The sequence below is a fragment of the Lepisma saccharinum genome, chromosome 14 (genome assembly GCF_977018435.1).
Source record: "Lepisma saccharinum chromosome 14, izLepSacc3.1, whole genome shotgun sequence".
In the NCBI taxonomy this organism is placed as follows: domain Eukaryota; kingdom Metazoa; phylum Arthropoda; class Insecta; order Zygentoma; family Lepismatidae; genus Lepisma; species Lepisma saccharinum.
The window spans coordinates 37,795,114-37,812,173 of NC_139242.1; the positions used below are offsets into that span (position 1 = coordinate 37,795,114).

Below are 17,060 nucleotides of genomic sequence, written 5' to 3' on the forward strand. Positions count from 1 at the left end.
TTGCGCAAGAACTCGTTTCCCTCGACTCAGTTCTTCCATGCTCTCTGCTTCTTGCTGGAGCACTTCCCTATCTCCTAACTCTCCTTCTTGCCACCCCCCCCCTCCCCTTTGTTTTTCTACAGTTCTCCGTGGAGGAAACCTGGTTCGGAATTCACATTCGTTTGCAATGTTAAAAGCTTTTGCTGCCTCTAGTCATCGAATACATCGTACGATTGGCAGACTAACGTGTATAATATTTCTCATCAGTAGAAAAGACATTTAATGGCCGCTAAAAATGCCAAGTAGAAATGCATTTATGACCTAAAACTAGTAAAAGAAAGACCAAGCTAATTTTTGAGAGTAATTTAATTGATGCCAGTGCAATGTTTGAATTTACTATTAGCTCGTTGAGGTTCTCACTCATAACAGAGCAACAACCAACATTGTGTTCTGATATCAGTGCGGGATGCCTTCGTTGTTAGGTTTAATTCTCTTAGCATAAATAATACCTTTTTCGTCAAGCCCAGATAAAGTGGCAGTGTGTTTATGCTAAGAGGACGAAACCTAACAAGCCTAACAACGAAGGCATTCCGCACTGATATCAGAACACAATGTTGGTTGTTGCTTGTGTTATGAGTGAGACCCGTTCTGGGGAGTAGGCTAATCCCCCCTTGACACCCCATGTAAGAAACACTCGTCATTATTGCAAAACTGGCCAATATATGCACAAGGAAATGTTATCTTGGGTTGTTATTGGCCGACCTCCGTAGCGGCAGGGGTCCCAGGTTCGAATCACGGCATCGTTATGGGTGTTCTCTGTGAGTGTCCTTTAATCATCATCACTCTTCGCGATTAGCCAAAAGTGGCAGAAAAGCGAAGTAAAATAAACCAAATCAATTGAAAACGCACATTGCAGTGACTTTTCACAATAAATTTGAATGAAAATGAACAATAAACCCTTGGCGAGGATGCCTTTCAAAGCTCGAGTCTACATTGTGCGACATACTAAAATAGCGTAAAAGTTAGTTTTCGGTCTCCTCTCCTATAATCCTCACTTAGGCGGAGTGTCATTCTCGTGCCGTTATGTACTTACACAAGACAAGATCTAGATTATCTTGTCAGTGATACTGTATCTATTTAACTCATGACATGACAATCCATTTAAAATCCAGGCCTGACAGGGGTCAACTGACCGTAAATTACACGCGGTAACGGAAAAATATCGCCACGATTATGATGATCTGAAGAAGAGTATGGGTGTAAGGCCCCTACCCCTGTTTTTACTTGATTTTGCTGAAGCAAATTGATATACATAATTTATTTTCTCCGTTATTCATAATTATATGTAAACCACCTCTGTAAACAAATTCTGAGTGCGCCTACATGAACTAGGGAAACCTGATGGTAAGAGACCTGTAGGAAGGCCAAGACGAAGATGGAGAGACAACGTTGAGATGGACCTAAGAGAAATCGGTAGGGATGGAAAAGAGTATATAGAACTTGCTCAAGATATGGAAAGATGGAAGGCCTGTGTTGCTGCAGCCATGAACCTTCGGGTTTAAGAAGGCTAGGGAGTGAGTTAGTTACATGAACTAGGGATGGCCAAATCCGGATTTTGGATGTAAGACGGATTCATTAACAAATCTGAAAAAGTAAATAGTAAAATTTATTACGATTCCTGATTACTTTCGAAATCCGTTTTACCCCGTAGAAATCCGTTTTGTCTCTGAAATCCGGGTAGTATATTTTTTCTTATTTCAGATATGTTTGACCATCTCTGCCATGAACATGATCTAGATTGACATATTTTTCAATCATTGAGCTGAGGCTCATGTGAACGAAGGAGAGTAGAGAGGAAGGCTTGCCCTCGTGTAGGACTTATCCTGTCAAGCAGCGGTCTGTCCACGAACCTTGGTCACTCTTTGGTTTCCCCACATCATACGCCTAGCAGGGAGGGTGTGTGTGACATTTTGGTATCAAAGAGCCCAACAACCTGCACGGTCCAGGAACATCCGAAACCTCCCGCCTATATTGGATTTCAAGGGCTATCGACTGACCACGTGGTAAAACGAGAGGCTTTCCAAAAAGCCTGCGAAGGTGTCCACACCACGGTCCCTGATCCACTAAAGTTTCCACCTAAATAAACCCGAACAGGTTTTTGTCACCGTTTTGTCGCGGAGGAGACGGGAAAGCATTCTGAAAACCAGACTTAGGGGGCAGTCTGCAGAGCCCATATCAGCTCAAGACAACCGGGAGTATAACATTGAAGCTTATATCGTAAATAAGTCTTGAGTTACCTACAATCAAAATCATTCCGTCGTCCCTTGTTGGCTGAAATCTATATTCACAGCCGCTGTTTTGATTTGTATGTTATTTAGCGCCGTGTTTCTACCACTCTTGGTTAATCTCAACGATGAGATCAGGGATGACATGAAATTGATGGACATTCACACCCAGGACCTCCTGCCGTCCTAGCGCGCTGTGCTAACCACTCCGCCACCGAGCTCGACACAGCCGTTGTTGGTGGTTTATGATGTGGGTGGATGATATCGAGTGTCGAAACATTTCATATGTCTGTTGCGAAATAAAATACTATATCTTGAAATAGCAACACAACCACCTTAATCTCAAGAAGCACTTAGTAACGCAAATTTCATTTAGAAAACAATCTCGCTGATTTCATTTTATATGGTTTACTAAAGTCTCAAACAAAAGGAAACACTCGAAGCGTCTGGTTTTGTCCGTGCGTCAATTTTTATTTGGTTCTCTCAGTCTTGTTTCTAATTTCGAGAGTAAACTTAGCGTATTGTCGCTGTCATCCCTAGAGATGGGGAACCACTACACTGTGATTCTATATAAGACTGAGCAGTTTTTTTTCCACAAGCAGAAAAGACTTGAAAATTACCACACTCGAGATGTAGATGAAATAATGCCATATACCTTTGAGATCGGAGCCGTAACACATTTCTAGCATTAATAAGTAAAATTTACGGAGTTAGGATGGTAAGAAACGGACAAGAAGGTATGATATACACCAATGTCGAATCACAAAAGTCATTAAAGCATTCATCACAGTCCACGAATAATCCTGGTGTTCTTTTCCCATCTGCATCTTTCTCCATGTTACCAATAACGTTTCCAACAATACTTCCTTTGTTTGTAACCCGATATCTATGCTTGCGTTGCCCACGCTATTGCCATAAATTTATAGCGTACTGCATCTTCTGACTTTATTAACCAGAAACAGTATTTTATTTTTAGCATGTGTACTCTCCGGTTTTCATACCATGATTGCAAAAAAAATTGTTGTTTCTCGATGTAATATTCAAAATTTAGACACATGCATCACCATCAGACTGACCTTCGGGCTAATAAATTACATGTAACAAAACGGGCCTCCTCGATGGCGCAGTGGTAGTGTCGTCGCCTTGTAATCAAGGGGTCCCGAGTTCGATACCCGGTGGAGGCACATAGTGGTTCGGATTTATCTTTAAACCGTAGGTCCAATCCCGATTAGCTTTCTGTGCATAAAGTGGACTTAAGACAACAAATCAATCAATCAATCAACATGTAACAAAACTTCATAGGTGAAAGGTATCTACGTATGAGAAAGCTCAAGGGCAGGAAATGAGTTTGACTTGGAGTTTGATCGCTAAACTCGAAAACTTGATGCCGTAAAGGAAACCACGAAGAATGATAAGCTTCACATGTGTTACTCGTGTACTTTTTTCCCCTGCCAGTTTCCACGCTGTACGGGAAAGGCGTGGTGTGTTGCGGCGTGTATCAAAGATGTGTGATCAGAAGATCCATGAAGGAATGACTGGCAAATATCTAGCACAAAAGGAACGCCCTGCTTTCTAATGGATTTTATATGACTTCATTAGCGTTGATTGACAGGCATCACATGTATCATATTTCCCTGCAGATGATGGAGAGAATAGCGTGTGCATCGAGTCCTGACCAATTTTTGATGATTCTTATCTCTGTTCAATTTGTGTGCACTGCATCCTTTGTGAAAGTTCGTGTTTGGTAGCATTCAAGTAGTTAATTAATTTACACAAATGTATGTTTTGCAGCCCTCTCTTGCCGTGGGTAAAATGGTAACACAAAGATGTGAGTATCGCGTTCACAATTTATATAAACGCTTACGTTTCGTGTTAGAAAGTTGCTTCATTGTTGGCTACGACCATCGCAAAGACTAAACCGCATCCAACTTTATTGACTTTATTAATTTTATTGTCCTGGTTCCTAATTTTTAATACCAAGACGCATGTTCTTATGTAAGTTATGCCTCTCATTATATCTCGTTTGTTTTTAATTCTGACTTCTTGTGGTTTCTGTTATCCTCTCGTGGGTGTGGAATATCGTGTCCTTGTTCTCTATTTTCATAGATACTAAACAAAAGATAAACTATAGAATAATATTATAATTTTATCAATATATTTTATATCTCAGTTATGTTCTCTGTATGTTTATGGAGAAACTTGTCAAATTCCTCTACTTCTGATCAATTGATGTATGGAGGTTCTTCCTTTTGTTTCTTCTTTTCTTCTTACGTTGGGTATAGATCCTTCCTCTTGTGTTTTGCATTCTTCTTACTTGCGTATGAATTCTTCCTCTTGTTTCTTCTTTGCATGTGTATAGATTCTTCCTCTTGTTCTACATACGATGTTAATAGTTCTTTCCTCTTGTTTCTTGGTATGGTGTATATTGACACAATATTAAAACATATATATATATATATATATATATATATATATATATATATATATATATATATATATATTTGATTCATGACACAATTCTATTTTGTGAGTAGATTTCGTCACTTCTCTTTCCTTGCGTCTGATATTCAAGTATGTATGGACCCTTCCTACCCAAACTTCAACAAACTGAATCTATCCCCACTATTCCGCATCGTCACAGTTGGTCAAGAGAGTCGGCAAAGAAAAAAAATCATAGCGTGTGTGATCCTCTCGTTTCGCTCCATTGCCTAATATGCGCCAACATTTCCCGTCTCATGAAAATGGTCTCCGTGATGTATCAGTTAGGGTAACGCACAATGTAACGAAGGTTCAGAGCTCCGAACCGTCACTGGTCGCGATTTACCTAGAGCGGCTCAAAAGAGTCACTAAAAAATATCATTGAGGAAAGGGAAGATGACGGAGCGATCATTTGCGGGCGGTAGCTCGGAGCTCCGTTCGTGAGAAACCGGACGAAGCTCATTCATAGATTGCACGTCCCGCTCGTTTTTTTTTTTCCGGCGAGCTAATCACCGGTTAGCATTATTGGAGGTTCACGTTTTACTCCGCGTGCTTGTTAAAGCTCGCCTCCCGCGCAACGTGGTGGCTTACCGGCAAATGCTGCCCGCTATCAGTCACGGTTCGCCACCCCGCAGATGCAGACAAAACGTGTGACCCCGGGGCGGAGCCGTAGCAGGAAACCGCAGGCGTCATTATTGAGTTACACATTGTGTGCGAGCGAGTATGCATGCATGTGTGTGTGGATGTGTGCGATGTCATTATCTCCGCCTAATCTGGCAACATTGGCTCTTCTTGGGCCACGCCTTCTCCCCGCCCTCCTCCTCATAACGCAACAGTAATTTCCCCCCTTCGGTTATAATGTAACGACGTTCACTTCCTTTGCTGGCCAGGAAACAACTGTCACCTCACCGGCTCCGTGGCTTAATATATTATGGCGCTCCGGTCTCATTATTGGGTCCTTGGTGCAATTCCATTTGGGAAACGACACATTTGTGCGTTGTCTCAAGGTTTTGAGAAAGAACTTAGCACCTTTATGGCATCCATGCAGTTTAGCAGTAGTCCTTGAAAGAATAGCTGTTCTTTTTTCCAACATTGTGGTAAGAATATTAAGGAAAAACTAAATCACATATTTATAAACCAGTCGGCAGGAATATAATCCTCTGGCTGTCTAGTCCAATGAATCTGGCAAATTTCTGTTGCTTAATTTCCAGGAATGATGTGATGACAAATATAATTTATTGGGTTGTTGTTGATTCCTACAATATGTAGAAGTACGCATGAGGTCGTGTTCATCGTGAAGACTCGGTGGTCAGAGAAGGAGCATTGGCAGAATAGCAGCATGTAAACAGCTTCGTAAATCCTTATATACTTGACTTAATACTAATATTATCTCAGATGTAGGGTTTGTAGTATGAAGTGTCGATGAAATCACATCCTGGCTTATTTAGGAATTTGCGGACTATGAGCTGAGCTATTTGGTAAACTTGGCTGGCTTTCTTTTGAACTTTTATGTGGAGATATTGGTTAAACCCCTATATTTTTAGAATAGGGTCTACCTATGTATTTCTAGCATGCGCTTTTGCGGCTGTATGTACTTACAATGTTTATTGTATGCTGTTTTTCCTCTATTTGCCCTTCTTTAGTTAATATGACCTTGCTTCTTCAGTTACACTGCCCCTTTCTACATTCCTCGCTTTTCTGCTGCTTTCACTGTTATTATTACAAGATTAGGATTTTAGATTTAAGTTTAATAGACCGATTCGTTTATATCATTACATACTTGCATACCCGTTCTCTTTTAATTATTATTAAAATTTACACTGAGCGAGAATTTCAACCTGTCCTCCTTTTCCTGCTGGAATTACCACCTCCGTCCTCCAGTGTGTCAGGTAACTCAATAGATAAAATTATTGTCGTGTGGTTTCAGCAATTGTGTAGCATTGCATCGGCGTCTCTGTTGTGTGTGTAACACTGTTCAGCTTATCTGTGGGTATGTCTGGCATATCGTTTTCGTGATAATACTTCGCTCCCAATAAATTCATACCGGTGGAGGCGCATAGTAGTTCGAATCCCATTAAACTGTAGGTCCTGTCTAGATTAAGCTATGTGCTTAAGTTGAACTTCAAAACGAACACAAATGAACCAGTAAACTCAGAACTGTAAGGAAGGTTGAATTGGAAGATGGAAAATATGTTGGAAAACAGAGAATCTCGACTTTGTCAACGATTCACAAAATTTACTACATACGCAACCAAAATTACTGGCTCGTATTAACATATACTTTACACTTCTCAAAGTCTCCCTCTTCTCTCTCTCTTCATATCGTTCCTTTGGCATTCTTAACTTACAAGCTGTGACGTTCACGAAACCTATAATCAGAATAGGTTGTGGATCATGTAGAGGAGGAGGCCAAACACCTGTCAACCAGAGCATCGAGAAGTATGTAATTTTCTCCACCTTATATTCACTGTAGCAAGCGAGATCAAATTCCGTGTAGGTACTACTTCTTTATGCCTGAACAAAGGGTTTTCTTCACGAATTGTTGCACCGCGGTGTTCGATGTTTGTGTACGACGAGCTACATTGTTACAGAAATACCTGTAACTTTGAGAATGTGCCTTCCTGATTAAATAACTCAACTGATATAACATATTATTTGACCTACGAGAATTTTCCAGAGAGTTGTGTCGCATAATAAGGGATGAGTTCTTTTCAGTTTCGACCAATACAAAGAGACTAACCGTTTATTTGAGCAATACAATTTAATTAATATGTTCTCCTGTTCTAAATCTGTCTTAATATTTTTTTAAAAGTATACAGATGTTTTTTTTCTTTTTTTTTTCAATTGTGTTCTTTGGTACATTGCTTATTGCTATACACTCGTGCATTACTATACTTCTTCGTTAGTTTATCCACTCAAATGGACCGCTCAGTCAAGTGCTACAAAGGAGTTGCTTGCTCTTCAGCTGAATCAGTGACATTCTTAGCAGGTAATCATCCCCAGGAACAGAGAATTTTGGAACCAAAAAGTTAGTGGAAAGTGTAGAATGTATAGAAACATCTGAAATGTTCAAGTAACTGGGAAATGAATGCATTGTACCAATATTTATTTCTGACTCGCGTTTGTTTCTGTTTTTTCTGCTTCTGGTGGAGTATAACCACTGGAAATCGATTGAATGATTGATTTAGTTTATTTTACTTCGCGTTTTGTGCCTCTTGGCTAATTTGCGAAGATGGGGATGAGTGATGAAATGATGAAATTGATGAATGGACATTCACAAACAACAAGCTCAAGCGGGATTTGAACCCGGGACCCTGGACACTTGAAATCGAATTCAGCTGATCGTAAATAAGCTAAAATATGTAAGAATTTCCCCGGTACATAGACTGTGATTTATCCAACTCTATATAACTCGCCCATCAATATGTATCGTGACCCAAATAAAATCATTGAGAACGGCCTAATTTTTTTTTCACACCCTACAATCGTACTGACATCCTCCTTGATTGAAAATTCTGAATAAATTCTGCAATGTTTGAAAACCATGGACTTTTTAACGCGAAAAGGGAATTTTCTGGCTTACGACAGGGAGATTTCCCTCTGAACCAGAAACATCACTGGACTGAACACCACAAGATAACAATTGAGGGACAGAAGTGTATTTAATACAACGTTTTTGCGATTATCGAGTGAAGACCAAGGACTTGATGGTTGAATTCAAAGTTTAATACCAGTTAACGTTTGATGGTGTGAAGAGATGAGTAAGAAGACATCCAGCGAATCTTGTAAGTATTGCGTAAGTGATGTAATAGTGACCATCAATGTGTGTGTGTGTTCGTGTGGTACTAGGGGGCAAGTGAGTGAATTTGTGAAAATGTATGTGCAATTCTAATTAAACAATAAGTGCGGCAAAAATGCAATTAATTGGTGCTGGTGTAGATTACATTCTTGTGTGTGAAAGTGTCAGTAAATATATACGTAGTGAAGTGAATCATAATCAGTGTGACGTGGAATGTATGAACGGCAGTGATCTTGGTTCAGATTGTGACTGTATCACTTAGTGCCTGATATTTTTTTTTTTTTTGTTTTTATAAAAATAAGAGTAGTAAGTACTAAATTTTCAACGTTATGGTTATGGTGAGATCTGTGCCCAGACACGAGGAAATTTTGGAGTATGTTGATGTCATGGTTGCATATGACATGGTGAAATTGAATTATTGCAACAGTCTGGCTACATCCTTGTAATCCATATCTCAACCACTTTCCCTTCCCCGTATCCCGTTTGCCATTTCAACCCGAAACATTCTCTTCTAATTGGACTTTATTTTCACGCAAAACCTTACCTATATCACCTATTTTCAAGAGAATCTGCCCTTTTCCATGAATATCAACGAGAAGTTAGTTTGAAGTTGTGTTTTAACAGTTCCATCGTCTGTCTGTCACTGTGCCTTCTCGTTTCTGCCGTGTAACTGGAAGAACAACAAACAGTTCGAAAATGTACTAATGTTAGGCAGCTAGGCTAAAGAAGAACATGGATATGAAAGTTGGGAACTTGTTTCCAAGTGTTGTGTGTGTCGTGTTTGCTCTTCGATTCAATCTCATGATCAGATTGGATTTTGTCCTACAAAGATGTGTTGTTTCTGTTGTTAAAGCTACCTTCTTTTTTTTTAGGTAGGATGTGGTTCGTTCGTGTTCGTGGATTCCGCTCCACGGTAAACAGTGACGGTATTCCATCTCGTGAAAGCAGTGCTGTGATTGTGAGGTGAATGGAGTTTTGCACTACGGATGTATGTGAACCGGAAAATAGAGTTGGCGACCACACATTCAAGTGGAAAAGTAGTGGAAATGCTAAAATAACGGTAACCTGTGTATTTTCGTTGTTGGAGAACTTTCACGAATGCATTTGTCAAATTATAGGTTGACGGTCCAGTCCGGATTAGTCTATCTGTGCATAAAGTGAACTGGAAACGCCGAATGAGAGACCATCTTTCCAATCGGTAGCCAGCTCGGGCTGCAAGTCGCAAACTTCAGAACCTCTCACGGTTCTGTATATTTGAATGCATGGCCTGGCAGTTGAGAAACACTACGTTAGACTTTTTGTGAATATTTACAACCCTGCACCTTAAGTTAACGCGTATGAACTTGTCATGCTTTTTTTTTTTTTTATATTGACTAAAAATATCTCTCAGTTCCATTGAAATAAAGCACTGTTATAAATGAGAGGTTTAGACACATCTTAGCTCCTCTCCCAGATTAGGACCCACTCTTCCTAACTTACCAGATATTGATCACAACAGTTTTTATCATCGCCTTGGGATGAAAAAGGAGAAAAAATCGAGGACAAGGGTGTGAGGACATAAGGGAGGGGGTGGTTGCTCTTCCTACTTTTGTTCATTTATTTTTCACGGGAACTTGTCCTGATTCTCACTTTGACATTTTGTTTTCATTTCTCAAGAAAGCACTGAGCCAAAAATTTCATGCGACGCAATTTAGCGGAAAGGCTTTCATTTTTCAGACGTGTATAAGTTCCGGGAAAACTTGAGAAAATCTAGCAGAAAGCGTCCTTGACAAGGGAAGGGGGAGCTTCCCGCTGCCGTAGGGAGGTTGGGGGAGGCGGATTCAGCCTACCCCCCGTGGATTGTGAAAGCAGAAGTAAATGGCTTGCTATCAGGGGCTGTAATGACTGAAGTGGCTACGTAGCTGGGTGTTCTCGTCTGGCACGCCTGTTCGTTTACTGGGGGGGGGGGGGGTCTTGCCTTGAATGCGATTTTTCCAGGGGCGTACGTTCTAGGTTAGCTCTAACTGCGAAGCCTGAAAACCAGAGAATAAAATACAAAAGAACAGTCGATTAGATATTTTATAAATTAAATTGTTCACTAAGAAGGCAATGGGCATCGGAGATTTTTGTTTGTCCACTTTATGCAAGTTTCAATTTCACCGCGTCTTTCACTTCATGATCAATATTTGAGGGTCCACACAGTTATGTTGTACGTGTACTACTGGACTTAGAGTGTACGCTGCTCGTTTTGCCCGATCGAGCTTTATTCGCTCGAGCGAAGAAGCTCTCGATTCAGTACGCTATCCAGCCTCGTCCGTAAGAACTATTCGGCACTCCAGCGGAATGATCTTCCTGCTGCATTCCATTATGAACCTATAGGCAAATCGGAAATGGGCCTACAGTTAAAAGTATGATCCGAACCACTGTGCCATGTTCCCCCACCCGGTATCGAACCGGGACCCCTTGATTACAAGGCGACGACGTTGCCACTACGCCATCGAGGAGGCCCTGGAGTTTGCAACCTGACTACCGTTGGCATGGCAACGTGGCTTCCTTCAAGACGTGGGAACGAGCAAAATGAATGTGTAACCTCGGCGTTTGTTCAGATCTCGGACTCTCGCACGCCACTGAGGGACACTGGTTCTTAATTTACGTCCTGTCTGATAATTTAATTTTTTGTACACTGAGTGAAATAGTTTTTTTTTTGTAAAGTTGTAAAATGCTATGTTTAGTTTATTTTTCATAAAAATTATTTTGCTTTTATTTTTTGTTGTTTTATTTACTTTATTTTTTTCTTGTTTGACCTACAAGGCTGTTAAATAATGATGTAGAAACTTGTTTGTTTGTTTTTTTTTTTTTTTTTTTTTTTTTTTTTTTTTTTTTTTTTTTATTCCATAAAGTCACTTGGAACTTTCTCTATGTCAAATAGTTCAGTGTTTGACCATTTGCAACTATAACTGTTCGGGGTAATTCCGGGTTTTTCTTTTTTACTGATTCGTTAAGATAGGCCCACAGATGGTGTATTAGTAAGTGGGCTGGGCTTCTTCACCTTTGAAGAAAAGAAATATTTTTAAAACACTAAATTGTAAAATTGGTTATCGACTTCACTATGGCCAGAAAACAAAGATTAGGGGAATGTGTGAATAAAACATCTGGTCGGTGTCTGTCTTTTCTCAAGCATAATATTATGTCGAATTATCCTTATTATTGTGGTGGCCCATCTTACCCTACTTTCCAACGTATCCTGACACTTTCGATATCAAAAATTCACACTTATACTTTGATGTCTGTAGTAACTTTAGGGAGAATTCACACCGAAGAGACACGGCAAGATGCACGTGTCGCGTGTCGCTTTGTGCCTCTCGGACTGTAACGTTTTCTCAATACCGTGCATCCTGTTGCTTCAGTTTGTTGTTCGCGCATGCGCAGCGAATGCTTAATTCCAACGAGCTGTATTTAGACTTTAGAAGAGAGCCCAACCGGCATTATGTTTGAACCTCTAATTTGTTGATATAATAAAGTATCGATATGTACAATGTTTTAAGATTTAAACACAACGTTCATTTCGCTTTATCAAGTTTTTTGATGCAGTTATCTATCGGCTGTAATTTGCCTTCAACATCGTGTAAAGAGGCCCCGTGTTTTTGCCATTTACCTGACTTCTTTTCTTTGAAAAAAATGGTAAAGTACTCTAGTGCATTGTTTTTCAACCGCCGGGCCGCGACCCGATGCCGCGCCGTATGAACTATACTGAGCAACAAAATGTTCTGCTGAAACTGGTTGACAACTATCATAATCCCATTTTCATATTTGAGTTGTGAGTTTTCGTTTTTTAAGTCCATTTTATACACAAATAGACTAATCAGAACTGGATCTGCCCGGTGCCTCCCCGGTTATCGAACCCGAGATCACTGAATTACAAGGAGACGACGTTACCACTTGTCTTCCATATTTTTATATTTGTCAACAATCCTACACACGTAATCAAACTATTATTACTCTTATGATTATGCTAGAATTTATTTATCAATATTTAATTTCGTAGGTACATGTTAATTCATGCATAAAATCTTAAATACTGTAAAGATTTACGAGGAAAATTCTTCGGCTAAGGGTATTGACTTAAAAAAAAATATCGTGACATGGTTTCACGAAGGTTGAGAACTATTTCTCTAGTGTTTAGGTATTCGCTTTTTTCAGACTGAAAAGTTTACCGTATAAAGTTTGACGTCAGTGCATATTATTTCTGTTTTCTCATGCACAGCATGCCTCTTCCAAGTTTCAATAACTTGCACAAATTTTACAACGCAATTTACGTACATGTAACAATGTCTCTTGTTACGTTATTTTCGGGTGACTAATAAATTGATTAATGCAATTATATCGATACCATCATGCAAACTGAGCAAAGAAACCAGTGTCACTTGTCGCGTGTCGCGTGCATCTTCTCTCTTCGGTGTGAATTCTCCCTTAGAGATAAATTTAAAACTAAGTATCTTTAAAAAAAAAAAAATAATAATAATAATAATAAAAAGTATAATTTAATTATTTTTTTTAAAAAAATTCTTAGGACATCAACTTTCAAACCCTAATCACATGATCCATACTTCCAGCGTATTGCCATTTCATAGTTTAGGGAAAATTCACATCAGTCAACGTAGAGCATAGCCAAAATATATTTCCAGGCTACATATCCATAATTTACTCTTTGTATTTGTTCATCGTCATTTATAGCCGTAACGGCGTAAAATAACGACGCCAAAATGCAGGATAGAAGAATCACAAAATCTACATTTAATATGTAGAGAGTCATTTATATAGTATTATTATTATTATTTTCAGCTTTACATGCGTTCAGCTTGCAGTATAGGAGGTATTTTTTCTGCCATTCTCATCTTTTCTATATTTTATCCGTTGATCTTGGATGCTGGCTTTTCACGGTAGAATTTGTGCACCCGATAACGCTTTCAGAATGCCTGAAAAGTTCCAAGGATTTTACAGTGTTTTACATTTGTTTTTAATATTGTGTTCGTCCATTGCTAGAAGTTTACTGTAAATTTTACAATATTCTACCGTTATCATTTAACAACGTGTCTGCTAATTTACAATAACGAGACATAACGGTTTTTTTATTAAATTTTATTAGTTTATCATAAATAGAGAGATAGGTAATGATTATAAATTACAGTTGCATTCGCCATAAATATATTTTTAAGCACTGAATCGTCAAAATTACGTTAATTAGGGTAACTTTGTAATGACCGTTAATCTTTATAAACGGTCTTTTCTTACGGTGGTTGGATGGAAGGGGAAACTGTTAGACCGTCATCTCTCCAGTCAACTTTTTTACAACTGATGATTAACTACTTCTAAAATTCCCGTTAACTAATCATCGCGGGGCGTAAAAACAGTTCTATCTATATATGATGTTAACACTCATTTACAAGTTTAATAGTGTGTAGACACACTTCATTTTCGTGAGTATCGAATCCCTCTTAGTCCCCCCCCCCCTCATGGAAATAGCCCCCATCCCCTCCATTTCTTTCTACAGCAGATCGTGACACTGCCATGTATACTGATCCATTTGCCTTCCTTCATTGGGTAGAGTGCGATCATTTACGTAACGTCCTAGACTGTACTGCCTAAGCAGCTTGAGAGAGAGTCCGGGCTCCCTGAACCTCCAATTACACAGCGTACTATCCACCGAGTCGCTTTGCTCGTTTGATCAAGCTCTATGTCGTTACTAGACTCGCACCATCAGCTTGCGATGTTACGAAAATAATAACCTTTATCGATGTATAATTGAATCTTGAAGAATTATTCCTATTTCATGTTATTTTCCTGCCCCTGAATATTATCCATCTACAGGGTATACGAAAAGTCCCATTACCCCTCTTTAAATTGTAGACAAACCTGCAAAATGTTATTTTAACAGCATGCGTATGATGAGAGGATGGTATACCATTAAATCAGACAAATGACCACCATTTGCTCCAGAGGATCTGTGTGCACACCGCCATTTTCATGGCACAGTATATTCGCCTCCAGGTGCGATGTGAAATCCTCCGTAACATGGCTGGCGTGAAGGAAGCAAACGCACTGCGAACAGCTTCTTGGAGTTCCTCAGTTGTCTGATAACTATGGGCGCGACTTTCTGTTTGATTAGCCCTCATAGCGCATTATCACAAGATGTCAGGTCTGGACTTCGGGGTGGCCATTTTAAGAGAATACCTCATTGATGTGTTCAGAGACAAATGGATTGGACGAGGATCGTCAAATTTACCAGCACCTCTAAAATGGCCACCCCGAAGTCCAGATCTGATATCTTGTGATAATGTGCTATGGGGGCACATCGCACCTGGAGGCGAATAATACTGTGCCATGAAAATGGCGGTGTGCACACAGATCCTCTGGAGCAAATGGTGGTCATTTGTCTGATTTAATGGTATACAATCCTCCCATCATACGCATACTGTTAGAATAACATTTTGCAGGTTTGTCTACAATTCAAAGGGGGTGGGTAATGGGACTTTTGGAACACCCTGTACATACCAGTATCGTTACAAACCTATATTCTTGTAAAGATATGGTTACTTCCAAAATATAACTTTTTTAAAAGTATTTTACATGCATACTTTGGCATCTTCACGTGGTATGAACGTGCGAAGTTTTGAGTTACAGATTTAGCGAGACTGCAACTAAGTTATATTTATACTTTTTTTTTCAGATTATGAACAATTGTACAATCAGTGTGTATGTTTGGATGTAGTTGTATTTACTCTGAATTCTGATTTCATTATGTAAAGTGTATGCATTACTGTGTTATATATAAAAATAAAACTTTCCTTCTTTTTGTTTTGTTTTCAGGCACCGAGTTACTGAAGAGCTAATCATGGTCAAATCCTGAAGGAAGGAAATTTATTGTGTATCATCAGCAAACGCCGTTCTCCTTGAAGTGAAACATTACAGTACATAAAACAAAAGAAACACAATTTAGGGTCCAAGAATAATAATTCAAGTAAAATTTCTTACTCAAAGTGTTAAGAAACGATGAAATTGTGTACCAGTATCCATTTGTACCGCCAGACAAGAAGACTGAAAAACTTCATCACAGTGAGAGTGTTTGTGTGTATGTGCGTGTGTGTGTGTGTCTGGTCTTGGAATCCAGTGAATAAATTTGGTACATGCAAATGCATGGAATATTTCGAATATTTTTTTCAATTAGTGCAGCTCTCTTTTTTTTATTATTTGATGTGATTGTATATTACGATCACGTCGAGTAATAAAAAACAGATTTCGTTGTTACATTTTTAATCATGTGGAATTTGCTTGCGTCGTTCTTTCGTAACTTTTTTTCCTCCACCGAATGGATCCTCTAAAAGGCATTTACAATATCAGTAAACTCTCAAGTGAATATATTTCCTGAGATTGTGGAATCATCCAAGGTTATGTAAAACTCAATATGGTTATGTGTGTACATAAGTGTTTGAGAGGAAACTTCGCCAAGAATTTCTGATGAACTTGATTGTATGTTTTTTTTAAATACGGTAAGAAATGTTCCGCATTTGTTATATGCATATATCTATATTTGTTTATCAGTAAATACATTTTGCATGGCATAAGTGTGGCAGGTAATATTTGGGATTGTGGAAGATGGTTACGTTTCGCTCAAGGAAAATGCAAGCCCTTTCCTTTTTTATGTTGTAAATCGAGAATATATTTTTTAAATGACCGAGGTGTAACTCTACATCACTTTTACCGAAATGCCCAAATAAACTTCGGTTACTAACTTTTAGGTAAGCTGTTAAGCTTGGTATAAATGAGAAGGAACTGCACGTTTGTTTGTTTTTTCTATCAAGGTATTTTCGTTACGGTAGTCAGTGGAGAAACTGTTCACATATGGAGTGTGGATTGTGGATCATCAGTGGACACTTGTTATATTTATTAATGTTATTTATTGTCCCGAAGTATGTTATTGGGTGTATCATGATACGAAATGGGCATAGTACAGTTTCTAATGTAAGATGCGCCCAGTTACTCTCTATTCAGTTTCTGATGTAAGATGCACAAAGTTAATCTGCTTTACAACCAGTCATCGCATCTACTCGAAGTGCTGGATTTTTTCGTTCCATGTTTTCTCGAGTTAAAAAAGATCATCCAATCAGTGCCACACAAATAATAATTTTTCTATATTTTTTTTCTTTAAACAGTGGTTATAAATACATCTTTGTATGTTCTTTAACTGTTTTTGAGTTTCATTCACCCCTCAATCCTTTTTACGTGCTTTTGTCAATCACAAAAGCAGAAGTGAAATTTTGGTTTGTAGTTGAGAACAACATACAGTCACAATGCTTATTATGGGCCCGTTCCGAAAGTCACACGAGTTTAACGCGTTAAACGAGTTATGGTAACTGGTCGTCCCAAAAGTCACATTCCGTGCGTTTCGTTCAAGAACGAGATTCACCAAATGCACGGGCCAGGAAGCTGGTTTGTTCGGTGAGAATCGTCTGCTGCTTGCAGACAACGCGCGTGTATGATGG

General features: G+C 39.0%; 1 protein-coding gene across 3 annotated transcripts in view; it reads left to right on the forward strand.

The window, feature by feature from the left end:
* Nucleotides 1-16,756, forward strand: part of LOC145998801 (ubiquitin carboxyl-terminal hydrolase 48-like) — a 319,266-nt gene extending 302,510 nt beyond the window's left edge. For all 3 annotated transcript variants that reach the window (XM_083135408.1, XM_083135411.1, XM_083135410.1), the window contains exon 21: nucleotides 15,388-16,756. In XM_083135408.1, the coding sequence (XP_082991534.1) occupies nucleotides 15,388-15,410 (23 nt within the window). In that variant the 3' untranslated portion in view covers nucleotides 15,411-16,756. The remainder of the gene's footprint in view (nucleotides 1-15,387) is intronic.
* Nucleotides 16,757-17,060: the final 304 nt, after the last annotated feature.